We start from the raw sequence: 14,403 nt of genomic DNA on the forward strand, positions 1-14,403 counted from the left end.
TTTGCGCGCGAACTCTAAGTGCGAGGGTCCTGGGGTCGGGTTGCGGCAGGTCGCGGTGCAGGCCCTTGGCGGGGGGTGCGTGAAGCCCACCGGGCCCGGACACTTTCCTCACACCGTCATGGAGACCTCAGCGCACAAGCAGCAGCAGCAGCAGCCCGAGGCGAGCAAGATCAGGAACCTGCCCTGGTAGGAGGAGGCCCGGCTGCCGCCGGGAAGGCGGTGGGCCGCGCAGGGAGGCGGTGGCCGGAGCGGGCAAGTGGCGGGTCCCCAGCCTGACCTCGCCCCGCCGCCCCAGGGTCCCACTTGGGTGACGACACAGGTGTGCGATCCCGTGTCTTCTGACATTGCGTTGGCCTGCAAGACAAAATATTCTTCTCTCTTGCCAAAATATTCTCTTCTCTCGGTGCGATTAATGGTCAGATTCTAAACTAGAACAGTGATAATGAAGCTAATGATGCTGACAGCTCTCCCTAGTTTGCTTTTATTTAAGTGATTTTGTATTCGATTAGCGGGCACCCTATTAGATGTTTGAATTTTACAAATTCAAATTTGAGGAAGAAGGTAGTGTCATTCCAGTTTTACCAAAAGGTTGAATGACTTGCCTAAGGTCCAAAGTTGGAAAACAGGTTTGGATTTGAACCCCAAACCAAAGGTGGTACAGATTCAGAGCTTGCACTGTTAACCACCCTGCTTCCGCAACTGTGCCTTAGTGATGGTTTAAAGACTGATGGGATTTGACTGGATTTCGGAAAACTCCAGGTTGTTTCTTTTCCAAAAACGAGTGCAGTTTGTTGTTATCCTGGTAAAAATACATAACATACAGTTCACAGTGCTAACCGTTGTAAAGTGTGCAACTCAGTGGCATTAAGTATATTTAGAATGTTGTGTAACCATCCCATTATCAAAATCTTTCATCATTCCAAATGGAAACCCCATACCCATTGGCAGTCACTCCCCATTCTCCCCTCCCTCGGCCCCTGGTGACCACTGATCTGCTTTCTGTCTCTATGAATTTGTCTGTTCTGGATATTTCATATAATCGGAGTCATATAATACAATATGTGGCCTTTTGTGACTGGCTACTTATATCATCAATTCATTTCCTTTTATTGCCAAATAACATTCCATTGTATGGATATATGATCATTTATCCATTCATCTGTTCATTTATGTTTGGATATGAGTTCAATTTTGGATTAACTTTAGCTTCCCGTCCAGGTTGAGATTATAGACAGACAGCTGGAAAGGTGAAATGAGAGCAGTTTTTCAGCACTATTGACCTTTGGGGCCAGATGTTGGGAGGGGGGTGGGCGTGGGGGTTGTCCTGTGCATTGCAGGATGTTTAGCAGCATCCCTTGTGCCTATCCGCTAGATGCCAATAGCACCCTCCACCCAGTTTTGACAGTGGAAAATCTCTCTAGATATTATCAAGAGTTCACAGGAGAACAGAATTGCCCCAGTTGAGAACCACTGGGTTAAAGGGGTATCTCTTCTTCTTTCAGTTGGGATATGACAAGATTCTTTTGCCCATAAAAAAATGTTCTTGCCTTTATATGTGTTGTAACCCATGCTAAATTGTATTTCAGGGTTGAAAAATACCGGCCTCAGACACTAGATGATCTTATTTCTCATCAGGACATCTTGAGTACCAGTAAGTATCCATGTGTCAGTGGCTGGTATCCTAGTCGAAGGACCTGGATACATTTCTTAGGGAAGTTGTCTCTGCTGAGTAATAACTTTGAAGAATCTGATTGAGCTTTATGGGATGTGACTTTAACAGTTGAGTCCTTCAGATTCTTCGTTCCTGCATCTGCCCCAGATTTGAACATAGAGTTGAAGTGCGTTCAGCCCACTCGAGGCTGCAGTGAATGAGGCGGCTCTCAGAGACTGATGGTGTCTCTCTTTTCCCTCCCCAATCTTCAGTTCAGAAGTTTATCAGTGAGGACCGGCTCCCGCACCTGCTTCTCTATGGTCCTCCAGGGACAGGAAAGACATCCACCATCCTGGCCTGTGCTAAACAGCTGTACAAAGATAAGGAGTTCGGCTCCATGGTCTTGGAGGTAAATGAGAGGATTACTCTTACTCTCAAAGGACTCCAGTCTCTTACTTTTAGTTCTGCTAGTTTTGTTTTACTTTAAAGTTAGTTGTCCTGCTGGTGGTTGGGAAAGAAGCAGATGTAAAATTAGATATTTCAATTCACTTTTTTCTATAATTGACCTTTTTGCCTGCATTAGCGGAAGCTAGAGGGCAGTGGGGTTTTTTTGCTGTTGCCAGCTTTTACCCACTCAGTGGTCACCTGGTTGCTGGCTGTCTCCCATGTGCCCCCCAGACCCCTTCTGCATGTTGCTCCACTCTGTTCTTGCCCCAGAAGGCTGAGCTGTGTTGACTACAAGCTCTCTTGCCCTCTGGCTCCTGGTTGGGTTTGGCCAGCAGGGGCCCTGGCAGGAGTTGAGAGAAGGAGAGTGATGTCTGGTCCTGCCCTGGGGGTCATCACAGGCTGATAGCGTGCCCACCCACAGGGCATAGCACCCAGCCTTCCCCCCAGTGCCAGAAACACCCCCCCACACACACTAACCCCTTAAGCCTTGGGGGTGGTAATGGGCCCCAGTAGCCCCTGAGACATTGCATAGCCCTTGTGGTTTCCCCACACCTCACCAGCACCTTTTAAATGGTCTCTTCATTTAATTCTCTTCAAATTACTGACTTGGAGCGTGCCATCTGTTCACTGCTAGGACTCGACTGATATACTTAGATTATGAAATTCTAGATATTGTCTATTGTAAGAAAGAAACAGTTTAACTTTTTTGTTATAGAACCTTGCTGCCACCAGTGTTCTTACTTCAGCATGTTAAAAGCTTGGTAACTTCTGGGTTGCTCTGAGTTGTGGTAGCTAACATTAGCATCATTCTGCTTGTGCCAGAGGTGCTGTTCACTGTGACCAGAACAGTTAACTATTTCTCCAGAACATGTCAGTGAATGTCCTCAAAAGGGGAAGGAAAGACAGTCATTGGCCTTGCAGAGTATAACGGAATGATCTAGTGAATTGTGAGTTTTAAATATAATCGCGATCTTGTTTTTAATGATTACCCCTGATCTGTCCTTAGACCTGGAGACCTAGCTTGCTGAGCAGGATTGAAGAAAAGATAACACGCCAACATGTTTTCTATTTATTCTGGCTTCTTTCTTTCACATTTAGCTGAATGCTTCAGATGACCGAGGAATAGATATCGTTCGGGGACCAATCTTGAGCTTTGCTAGCACAAGGACGATATTTAAGTAAGAATTCTTCGCATAATTTCTTTCCCTAAAGATTCTGATCAGTGAGGTGATAGAGTTTAATTTTTTAAATCCTCTCCTTTGCCAGTTTGTAAAAGTAGGAAAAAAAAAAAAGGCTTTGTTAAAAGCAGCATGACAAAGAGATAAAGTACAAGAGTGGTGGTAAGAAAAATCAAAATGCAAATTTTTAAATATTATCTAAATCTATATTAGCAAATTCTCTGGGGAAGCATTAGTTTCGTTTTGTTAGTTAACAGAGAACTGATTATATCATAAGACTGGATGAGCTAGTTTGAATTTAAACAAAAATGAATTGAGATCAGGGTGAATAACTAGGGTGGTGATTAAAAAAAAGAAAGAAAAAGAGGAAAAGACAAGCAGACATGAAGGTGGTAAGAAAGAGCAGCACTAGAATAATAGGATACTGGGTGGAAGAAAGATGAGGGTGCCAGAGGACATAATCTAACACAGATACAGAAATTGGACATCCTTTCCCCTTAAGAGCTGAAGGAGTGATGGGGCATTTGCCCTGTGTGACCACAGATATCTGCTCTGGTCAGAGTTCTAGGAGAAATTAAGAGCCAGGGCCTCATGGCACAAATGTGAAGGTCTAGGTGTGGGCCTGGAAGTCCAAGTGAGATGGAAGAAGCTTTTAGATGGTACCATTTGTCTTCCTAGGAAAGGCTTTAAGCTAGTGATCTTGGATGAAGCTGATGCCATGACTCAGGATGCCCAGAACGCCTTACGGAGGGGTAAGGAGCACGGCCCTGTATGGTGTGTTGGCTGAGGGGTGCTTTAGAAGGAGAATTGGCAACTTTGGACATGAGGTGGGACGTGGCTTCTTTTCCATATTCATTCATCTTCTGGCCCAGTGAAATCTGTATACCTTTCACTGTGTATCCTACCTGATGATGTAGACAAAAGTCTGTACAAGGGGTTACCCCCTTTCAATAGCTTAAAGACATTAGCCTTTTGGGGACTTTTAGCTGTGACCAGACACTGGTGTTTCATCCTCCTTTTCCACTGGTTTCAATTTCAGGGTTGGGAATTTGTACTGTTTGATTGGAGGGGATGGGAAGTCTTTCATTCCTAAACTACTAGGTAGGTCTTTCTCCTCTTGGTACCCTTAGATACAAAATAGCCAGGAAAATAATACTGGAGATTTAGTTGCACTCAGAAAGCTGACATGACTTCACTACTTGCCAGGAGAATGAATGGGCCAGGAAGGGAGAGTATATTGTGATTTGTTGGTCTTAAGGGGCCTGGTGCAGTTAATTTGTTTGCAAGGACATGGTTAATCTAAGATTCTGTGGTAAACAGCTAGGAGAGAAGATGATCTCTGGGAGTTCTGGGGAGGAGTGGATTGCAGTCCATGTTTAAGAAGAGGGGGAGAGGAAGACAGAATATCTTCTGTCCTAGAGGTTTTGGCAGCCTTTCTTCAGCATCTTGTTCTGTAGAGTCAGTCTGGGTAGATCCCAGCGTGAGAATGTTGGTACCTGCAGAATGAAACTGGTGTCTTAGGCATCTCTGAATTCGGGTTAATGCTGTCAGGAATGCTCTAAGGGTTCGAGACAAGGTCGATTGGAAAGTCTGCCAAAAGCCATCCCCCTACCCTACGTAGAGGTGGAGCATCAGCCATCTGCCAAATACAATTTTATGCAAAAGGGCAGGAATACTGGATTTCATATCTTAATGGGATGGGATGGCAAGAGTGCCAAAATCACGGCCAGTCATGAAAAATGAAGCGTTTTATACAGTCCTATGGTGGTGACGTGTTCACCGGCTCTGGAAAGAGAGGGGCTGGTCTCCAGGGACACCCTCTCTTGCTACAGTGGCATCCACTTGTTTGTATTCTTGTTTCCGGTACCCTTCACATGACCGTAGAAAAGTTCAAGGTTTCTGGGTCTCTAGAAGAATCAAAATGGACGTGAGGTGGTTTTCTTTTCCCTTGCCAGTGATTGAAAAATTTACTGAAAATACCAGATTTTGCCTCATCTGTAACTATCTGTCAAAGATCATCCCCGCCTTGCAGTCGCGGTGTACAAGGTTCCGATTCGGTCCCCTGACTCCTGAACTCATGGTTCCCCGCCTGGAACATGTCGCAGGAGAAGAGAAGTAAGTATGTTGAAAAGCAGGGAGAGGGGAGGGCCTTGAGGACTGGGTGTCACGTAGGGTGACTGGCTGGTACGTCTAAAGGCGCTAACGTTTGTAACCGACTCAGGAGGGCCTGGCACAGGGTGAGCCTGGCTGTCTGTCAGCTGCCCTGACAGCTCACAGACATTCTTCACAGAAGTCATCTGGTTCCTCACTGGAGCCATTCTCCTCCCCTAGAAGCTGTCCCACTCTCCTCCTACTCTTTTGTCGTTGGAAATGGCACCCTACCAAATCCCTTCTGCTAAGGTGCCTCTAGCCTTTCTCAGCTGGCAGGGAAGGTCCTGAGACACCACCTTCTGTGCGATCAGACGCCAAGGAAGTAGCCAGTTGAGCTGCTGCTGATGTGGCAGGTAGTTCGGCTCTGCGAGCACAGATCTCATTGGCGCCCTCACCTCTCTGGAGAACAGAACTCAAAGCTACCTGCTCAATACAGCAGCACCTGGTCCCAAATAAGGGTCTTTCTAGACCTGAACTGGGCTGTGACTACTAACGTGAGGCCCACACCCCCAACAGCCAGAGTGCGTTCTAGAGCCTGTAGCTCAGGAGAGTATTGTTCACTCCATCCTTCTGGTTTCGTTTTAGAGCCTTGATCATCACAGCCCATCTTGTTCCCCCGCTGAGTGTCTGTGCTCTCAGCCTCTAAATCCCTCCTGCCTGTTTCCTTTCAGAGTTGACATAAGTGAAGACGGGATGAAAGCGCTTGTAACTCTTTCCAGTGGAGACATGCGAAGGGCTCTGAACATCTTGCAGGTACGGCACCACTCCTAGCAGATCTCGAGCTGTTGCTTTAGAATAGTTTTTCAAGAAAGACACAAGCAGCAGCACGACTGATGTGTTGATTTGGAAATCTAGAACTGGTAAGACCTTGATCTTGTAATATGTCAAGGAAGTGCCCCCACCTTTGTTTTGATTAATTGAAAGAATAATTTGTTGCAGACAAGGGGAAAATAGGGAAGGACGTCGCAGCAGTAACACAGTTGACAAGCAGCACGTCCTCCGATGCGGGCAGCGCTTAGAGTGTAAAACACACAGGGTTCCAGCTGTCCCGCGGCCAGCATCGCTGCCTCCGCAGTTTCCTTCTGACCCGCCTGCCGCTTGGTGGTGGCAGCTGCCATGGTGATTCTGCCCCTCTGTCTGCACAGAGCACCAACATGGCCTTTGGGAAGGTGACAGAGGAGACCGTCTACACCTGCACGGGGCACCCGCTCAAGTCAGACATCGCCAACATTCTGGACTGGATGTTGAATCAAGACTTCACCACGGCCTACAGGAGTATCCTTGCTCTTGTCCCACGGTTGGTGCACTGAGTGCGTGAGGCCTGAACATGGCCGCAGGAGCTCAGGCTGCAGGCAGCACTTACAGCCTGCTTGCAAAGACAGCTGACTGAGTGGGAGTCCTTTCAGCTTGTCGCAGGAGCAAGGTGTCTGTGGGTGGGATGGGTACTTGTCTTTGAGGCCCCAAAGTTTTTCCTAAAGGGCGCTGACCTGGGTATGGCTTGAAGCCACTTCACTTGCAGGTGGGAGGGAAGCAGTTAGACCTTGGGTGGAAGGTGCAGTCATTTTCAAGCTGCCATAGCATTGTTTTGCTATGAAATTAGAAGCTCGGTGTAGTAATGTAAAGCCTTCTGGGGAATGCATTTTGTTCTATTCTCTACTAGACAGAGGTATCTTTCAGAAAGCCCTTAATGGAGATGAAAACAGAAAAATAAGAATTGGGGTCCAACGTATGCAGCTTCAGGCTGAAGGAAGCAGCTGTGTTGGGATGAAAAGCCCTACTTTCAGAAGTCATTCTCTGCAGTGTTCGGCCTGAAACTTGTTCCCTTTGCCTTAACTGCTCCTCTCTAGATATCATGGAGTTGAAGACTCTGAAGGGGTTGGCATTACATGACATCCTGACAGAGATACACCTGTTCGTGCACAGAGGTAACTTGGGTTCCTCCCCAGTTCAGGAGCTGTACAGGAGGCGTCATGCTTGGGGTTGAGGGTGTTGGAGAGGGAACATGAGGCTTCATTTTGGAAACAAAGAAATAGGAATGAAGAGGTGTAAACCCGGCCCCTCATTTTTAGTTTTGCCTTGCTATTTAAAACTTTCTTCCAAAAATACTCTTTCAACTTCTAGAATGCTGGGGAAAAAGAGGAAAGAAACACCTCAAAACTAACTTATTCCCTCCAAGGGTTTGTATTTTACAGCAGTATGTTGTAACTCCTATTTCTAAAGATATTTTCCCCAAAAGGGGAGAGGGAGAAGGAAGATCTAGCTTCACGTAACCAAAACAGCCTCGGCTAAACCACCTTTAGTTCCACGCTTGGTTGTACATCCTGTACAGAGAACTGTTTCTCGACCTTGGCAGCACGTACAGATCCCCCCAGACCAATCCCGTTGGCCCTTTGGGGGAGAACCAGACACAAGCGTGTCTCCGAGCTCTAAGTGGTCTTGCTGCTCAGCCTGGTGGAGAAGCTCTTCCCGCCCAGCAGCCACCTGCTGTCGTGTTCACGGACACTGGTTCTGCTGGTGCCTGTCCAGGCCTCTCCCTAGCTGGCTGGCATGTGAAATCCTGCCCAAGAATACGGTTGGCTCAGGCCCAGCTCTGCTCTGGGGACTGTGGACGCTGAGCACGAACTGACTTTTAAAAATCGATTGTTTGTTCTTAAAATTGGGACAGCAAGTGAGAACTCAGCTTTCACAGTAACTTAACAGAGCAACCCAGGGCTGAAAGGGCAGTGTGGATGGCTCGCCCATCTTACAATCACTCTGGAACCCGCTCATTTTTCTCTGTTGCTGCCCTATGAAGACTCAGAATTGAGTGAATAAAGACTGAAAACCTATACACTTTTTACTTCCTTAGAAGTGTGGTATCTCAAGATCTGTGGCCTCAAGAGAAGATTAGTCTTATCTGATGTGGAAACTCATACTTGTCTTCTGTGATCTTTTTTTTTTTAATAGGAGGTAATGACAGACCCCACTCATTTGATTTTGTTTTTCCCCAGTTGACTTTCCATCTTCAGTTCGAATACATTTATTGACCAAAATGGCAGACATCGAGTAAGTATTTCCCAATTTTCATTCTTTTCCTCCTTTTTCCCCGTTGTGAGCTTTTTGTTTCTACTTGCTTGGTTTCAACTGTTTTGTCTAAATCATTCATATATAGGAGAGTCTAGTTTTTGGTGGGATTATTGAACGAAGCCTGGGGAAGAGTGTGAGCTGCTAACTTAAAGAACATGGATAAACACAGGGACAGGTACAGCTCGGTTATATATTTGAGATAAAGGCTTCTCCTTTGACCTTTAAGGCCTGGTCCACCTTGGTTCTGGACATGCTCTTGTTATTTGGGAGGCCTGCTTCAGTTCAGACATCTAGGTCGTTTGGGGACGGCCAGCTATCCATCTGTTATTAAGGCATTTTGGCATACAAAAGCATATTGCAGAGAGAGTAAACATAAACTCCCGTTTTCCACTTTGCCTGGTTCAGTAAACACAGTTATTAGCCCCCAGTGAAGATGGCAGCTATCATTTAAGTAGACAAAAAGCACTGGGTTCAAAACAGATGTCCACGTAAGCCAACTCTAATTTGCCATCATTGGCTTTCACACGTACCAGTTAGGTCCCTTATCACTACACTGTGAAGAGCATGACTTTGCTTTCAGTGACTGGGTACCTGAAAGGCGGCAAGGTGAAAAAATAAAGCAGTGTCTTGCTTTATTGACTTGACCACAGAACCACAGATATGGTGACCAGACTTCCCAGTGAATTAGGAGAAAGGAAATCTTATTTATAATTCCTCTCGATGCATTGTGCAGGTGAGGAAATAACCCCTAATCACATGAATTTTGCACATCTGTATAGTTTGAGCAAAGTTCAGAACACTGCTATTGGTAACATTTTTTTTTAACTTTAATATTTCCTCCCCAGTTTGAATCAAATGTATAAAGAAGTGTCTGAGGCAGCGGAGAAACTGTAGGGACACATACACGATTGCTGCCCAGAGTGAGCTTCTGTCACCCCCTCCCGTCCTCTAGCCAGCTTTCAGTCTGATTGCTGCGGTCCTCTCGTCAAAAGGCAGCGGTCATCACGTTCTCTCTTCTTACCTTCTGTTTGATTTCTCTTAGGTACAGACTGTCTGTCGGCACCAATGAGAAGATTCAGCTGAGTTCCCTCATTGCTGCCTTTCAAGTCACCAGAGACCTGATTGTCACAGAGGCCTAGATGCCGATGACCACTCGCCGCCAATTCTCAGGCCCAGGAGTGACTGGAGAGCAGGGGACTCAGTCACAAAGGAACTGCTGCCTGGGCCGGGGGACGAAGCTGCAGTCACCCCCAGTTTTGGAAAGTTGTTCCAGGCATGGGTGGGCAGTCGTTTACAAAGGACCGTGTTTGTGGCTGTTTGGAGCAGAGATGTACAAAGCAGTTTTAATGTACAACTAAATAACTCTTACTGTACTGCCCATTTGTGTTTTATAAGGGGGAAAAAGCAAAACCCTTTTTAGCTTTAAGGCTTTTACCCTTCAGTTGCTTAGATGACAGGAAACTAGCCTACCCGATTTGGACCATCAGGCTTTCAAATCTAATATGGTCTAAGTGTCTTCCAGCTCAAGGTAAAAAGAACGTGTCCAGAATTAAGTTTGTAAATCTAATCTGTGGCGCTACTTTAAGTATTAATGGGTTTCTGACCCGAACTACTATACTCTTATAAAATGGACTCAATTTTCTTACTTTAAAAACTGGCCCTTTTTTTTCTCCTCTTGAAGTAGAAGGGTAGCTAGCAGGTTCCTAGTTGTGGTGTGGACAGTAGAGAAAACATTCATTTTAAACGCCACTGGGAACAGAGTTCACTTGACACTGACTTGTTTAACCCACATGAGACTAAGCCTGACTCTAAACCTGGAAGTGCTAAAAGGATTGGGACTCTTCATATTTATTCTAAATGCAATGCAGTTTATCTGCAAGCTTTTGTGCTGCCTCTGTGCTAGCGTTCTGCACAATAAAAAAAAAAAAAGCAGCTTGCTTGTTGTGTTACAAGTGACTCCTCTTTCCTTTGCCAGTTATACAGACGCTGACTTCTTCGACTTGCATTTATATGAAAAAGCCTCCTCCATCCCTGATATCAGAGAGTTAATTTTCTTTGGAGGCTGTTCTTTATAAAGGTGTCCAGTTCTTACACTATCAAAAGGGAGAAGTTGGTTATAACCATCACTCACGTAGGCCTCGTTGCCAAAGGACAACAGCAAAGTCTGAAGCTAATGGCCGGGGGTGGGGAAGCTCAAGGAAGCTGCCCAGAGCCTCTCAGACTACACTGTAGCTGATATTTCAAGAAAACCACGTAATTTAAATTTTGCCCAATCCATTCCCAGCTGTCTTGCTGTACTCACTTGTTTTAAAAGGTGGTTTTTTTTCCTTAATGGAAAAAATGAAACGGCGAGCCAAAAGCTTTTAACTTTTTTCCTTCAATGAAAGCCTCTCATCTTGAAATGTTTTTCTTTCAGCAACAAAGGCGACAGAGGAGAGACTCCTCCGCTTTTTCAACACGTTTTATCATAGTACACAGGCCTCCACAAAGCACCTAGTAAGAAAGCCAAAGGATAAGATGTTGCATTTCTTTTAAAATAATTTAAAATATATTAAACTTTCCAAAGGCGGATTTTGTTTAAATCAGGTGTCTTGATTAGGTAACTGTATACGCCACTGACGGAGAACAGTACTTTAAGGAGCTAGTTGTGTTTAGGGGAGAGGTGAGACTGGCTGATGAGTCCAATGAGGTGAAGCAGTCAAGTCAGATCTCGTACAGAAGAAAATCAGCTGAAATGATGACAACACCAATTCTTCACACAATTAAGAAGGGACATCTTCACAACTGTTGGAATTAAGTACTATGGTTTTTAGATACCATCGAGAAAAACACAGTTGTACCTTAACATCTGTTGAGAAAATACAAATAAATATGCTAACTGGCAAACAACTGACAGATAGTAGCCACTGGAACAGTCATGCACTTGAGGAATACATCCTGTGTAACCTGACACACAAAATTGGTCACCCCTGGCACATGCACACCACTGTTTTTTAAAAAAAAAGCCAAGTCTAGTGTCTGTATCAGGAGCACAGCCTCTGAGTCACCTGGACTTGAGTTAAGCTAAGTAATACCGCACACCAGCCGGCTCTGTGAAAACTGTCCTGTGGGTCAGAGGGGAGCCAGAGGAAGGAGGGAGGAAAGCCCTTGCCCACATCAAAGCCATTCTGCCCAGCAGGAGAGAACTTTCACCACAGCCTCCTCTGCATCTGGATCAATGACGGGCACTCGGCAGAAGCCGCACTCCAGTTGAGGGAGTGGAAACTTCTCTGCCGCTACAGAGAGGCTCAAGGCCCAGGTGCTCCTCAGCAAAACAAGTCCGTAACTGCACTTGGAATCAAAATGACCAGAGAGGGTCCAGCACTGCTGTGCGTTAAGCGGACTGAAGGTTAAGGTCAGGCTCTGTCACTGCGGAAGTGGAATCCCTCCTCTATGACTGACTCTCACACGTCACGGGGAAGAGACTCCTGGCGAGTCCACTGGGATCTGGTTTTGCTACATTCGGTTCACAATCCCAAAGAGAAATTCTATTTCAATCCAGGACCAGATGTTTGGCCCATTTTTCCAGCTACTTGTCAGGAAGAGTTATCCTGCTACGAAGAAAACAAGACTATGGAACCGGCTTAAAAAGTCCTGTACGTGAGGAACTCTTTCATCTTCTTGGGGATTGGCAGTGCTAGCACTTGGTACGTTGTGAGGAAACTTCGGAGGGCTTTCCGGCATAAGTGCTTCAGTGATGACAGGACCCGAGGAGCCGTCCAGAACTGGACGTGGCCGTCCCTTGTCCTGAAATGAAATGGAAACCAATGCATTACAGCAGACCTTGGAAATGTATGTTTTCATTGTGATAGATATTAACGTTTCTACTCTAACTTGCATTGGCAGGAGACTCCGGAGAGTGAAATGCAACCTGGACCTTGGAAATAGATGTAAAGGCTATGGTGCTGAATAATTAAGGCGGCTGAGAGCATTAGGAGAACTCAAGACACCTTTGATTCCAAAGTACGCTCTCTGTCGGTACAGCCCTTTAGAAATCATACTATGGGTCTGAATATAACAAGGAAGAGTGACACCTACTGAATTACAGATGTTCCCTGTAAGGTGGTCTCTGTCCTAAATGGTTTCCCATATACATTCTGCATCATCTTAATTTCTGCTTCCTTGCAGACCTAGCCTGTTAGGTAGCATGAATTGTAGATCTTTCATTATATTTAGGTTAAATATTAAGAGTAAATGATAAACTATATTGGCAGAAGAAAATAGAACTTTATGTAATCTCAGATTTCCTTAAAGCCTTCCTCACAGGCAAGAAAATTCTAGATGCTTTCTTTCCTTAAAAAGCTACATGGAATACTCAGCAGAAATTGCCACCCATCTGTTCAGCTAACAGATACATACCCTGTGGCAATAACTCCACCATGTGGAAAAAATGTGCAGCAAAGACCATTGGTCATAGGAGCAAACGCAATTGGAGTTTTCAGTTCCAGGGCCCAGATCCTGAGGAGCCTGGAGGAGAAAGGGATGCGTCAGCAGACCTGGGGCCAGACCCCGAGGGTGACGCTACACGTCCTTTCCAACACTTGCTCTGAGGCTGCAAAAAGAGGTTTCTCTTGGTTACCTGTCATCCGCCACCGTGGCGAGGTACAAGCCTTCGGGGGAGAAGCACACGGATCTCAGGGAGCTGATGTGGACGTCGCTGTCATCCATAGGGGGGTTGAGCTGGGTGTGGCTGAGGAGGACACAGGACAGTAGGTGGGCCTGCAGTGATGGCTGCCCTCCGCCCACTGCCTTCGTAGCCAGCAGGAGGCCAAAGTGCCATGGCCACGAAAAGGCTTCAGACACGTCTTGTACCCCATGTGGAAAATCTGGGGATTTGCAGACTGGAAAAGACGACTGGAAACAAGTGCATTTCATACAGCTCCAGTGTCTCGTGGAGGGGGCTGAAGGGTTACTAACACTCCCTGTGCTAATTTCCTTATGCAAAGTAGGTCAGCCCTCACTTTAATGCCACAGTACAAACTGAAAGTCTTTTTTAGGCTAAGATACATGATAATTATAGGACTACCTATTATTTGCTTCAGAAAACAACAGAGACAAAGGGGGAAAGTAGACCAAGTTGGTGAGAACATGAAAATTCACTTTGGAAATAACAGTTTCGATAAGGGGATCATTCTGAACCTGTTACTACAGTTATTAGTAAATGGAAAGAAAGAGTCACTGAGGTTTCACAATACTGAATCCAAAGCAGTACAGAGAGCCTCCTAGGGCAGGAGACTTGAAGGCACTCGGGGCCAACCTGAGAGACCTTAACTGACCATGGAACACGGCTGCACACAGTGCCTTAGCATCAGCACGAACACACTGCATCCTGCACCAGGACAGGGTTCCCACCCAGCACCCCACCGGGACGCTGAAGCAGGGAGGCAGTCCTTACTGGAGGGACCGCAGCCGCTCGCCGGTGTAGGGGTCCCACATGATCACGTTGGTATCATAAGAAGCCGTGACGAGCAGCGCAGAGTCGGGGGAGAAGTCACAAGAGACCACGCTGCTCTGGTGGCCCTCTAGCTTGCGGATTAATGTGTAGGACCGCATGCTCCACAGAAAGACCTGTGGGAAGAACAGGGGCCTGGTCAGGGCGGCACGGCACTCAGGACGTGGAGGGGGAGGGGGAGGCACAGCCCTGCCTCTCCAGGCCCCGCGGCCCGGGGCAGCCAGGTGCTCCAGCCCCTTTTCTGGGTTTCTTCCGGAACATATCATACTGGCTTAAATAAAGGAACAGGCCTGAATTCCTGAGACACCTAACCAACAGACACACTCGAGGAGCTGACTTTAGGGGAGAATCAACCAACCACCCTCAGGAAGACAGCAGCCAACACGGCTCAGGCGAGGTTTCTGGGTTCTGCTTCGGAG

At 46.4% G+C, this 14,403-nt stretch overlaps 2 protein-coding genes across 6 annotated transcripts in view; one reads left to right on the forward strand and one right to left on the reverse strand.

The window, feature by feature from the left end:
- On the forward strand, nt 1-10,430 carry RFC5 (replication factor C subunit 5). Of its 2 annotated transcripts, none has more exons than XM_057744815.1 (11): nt 1-186; nt 1,587-1,651; nt 1,924-2,060; nt 3,197-3,276; nt 3,955-4,028; nt 5,232-5,391; nt 6,099-6,180; nt 6,573-6,702; nt 7,275-7,352; nt 8,418-8,472; nt 9,536-10,430. In XM_057744815.1, the coding sequence occupies exons 1-11, from the start codon at nt 119-121 to the stop codon at nt 9,630-9,632; spliced, it is 1,026 nt and encodes a 341-aa protein (XP_057600798.1). In that variant the 5' UTR covers nt 1-118; the 3' UTR covers nt 9,633-10,430. The 2 variants fall into 2 exon arrangements, with proteins under 2 accessions (XP_057600798.1, XP_057600799.1); XM_057744816.1 differs by having other exon boundaries at nt 182-319.
- WSB2 (WD repeat and SOCS box containing 2) overlaps nt 9,671-14,403 on the reverse strand; it is a 19,904-nt gene continuing 15,171 nt past the window's right edge. For 2 of the 4 annotated variants that reach the window (XM_057744813.1, XM_057744810.1), the window contains 6 exons: nt 13,928-14,100; nt 13,112-13,222; nt 12,892-12,999; nt 12,133-12,279; nt 10,796-10,986; nt 9,671-9,806 (listed from right to left, as the gene is read on the reverse strand). In XM_057744813.1, coding sequence (XP_057600796.1) covers nt 10,959-10,986; nt 12,133-12,279; nt 12,892-12,999; nt 13,112-13,222; nt 13,928-14,100 — 567 coding nt within the window. In that variant the 3' untranslated portion in view covers nt 9,671-9,806; nt 10,796-10,958. Of the gene's footprint in view, nt 9,807-10,795; nt 10,987-11,284; nt 12,280-12,891; nt 13,000-13,111; nt 13,223-13,927; nt 14,101-14,403 lie in introns of those variants that run through there. The other 2 variants (XM_057744814.1, XM_057744812.1) reach the window with 1 other exon arrangement.

Source organism: Hippopotamus amphibius, chromosome 8 (genome assembly GCF_030028045.1).
Source record: "Hippopotamus amphibius kiboko isolate mHipAmp2 chromosome 8, mHipAmp2.hap2, whole genome shotgun sequence".
In the NCBI taxonomy this organism is placed as follows: Eukaryota; Metazoa; Chordata; class Mammalia; order Artiodactyla; family Hippopotamidae; genus Hippopotamus; species Hippopotamus amphibius.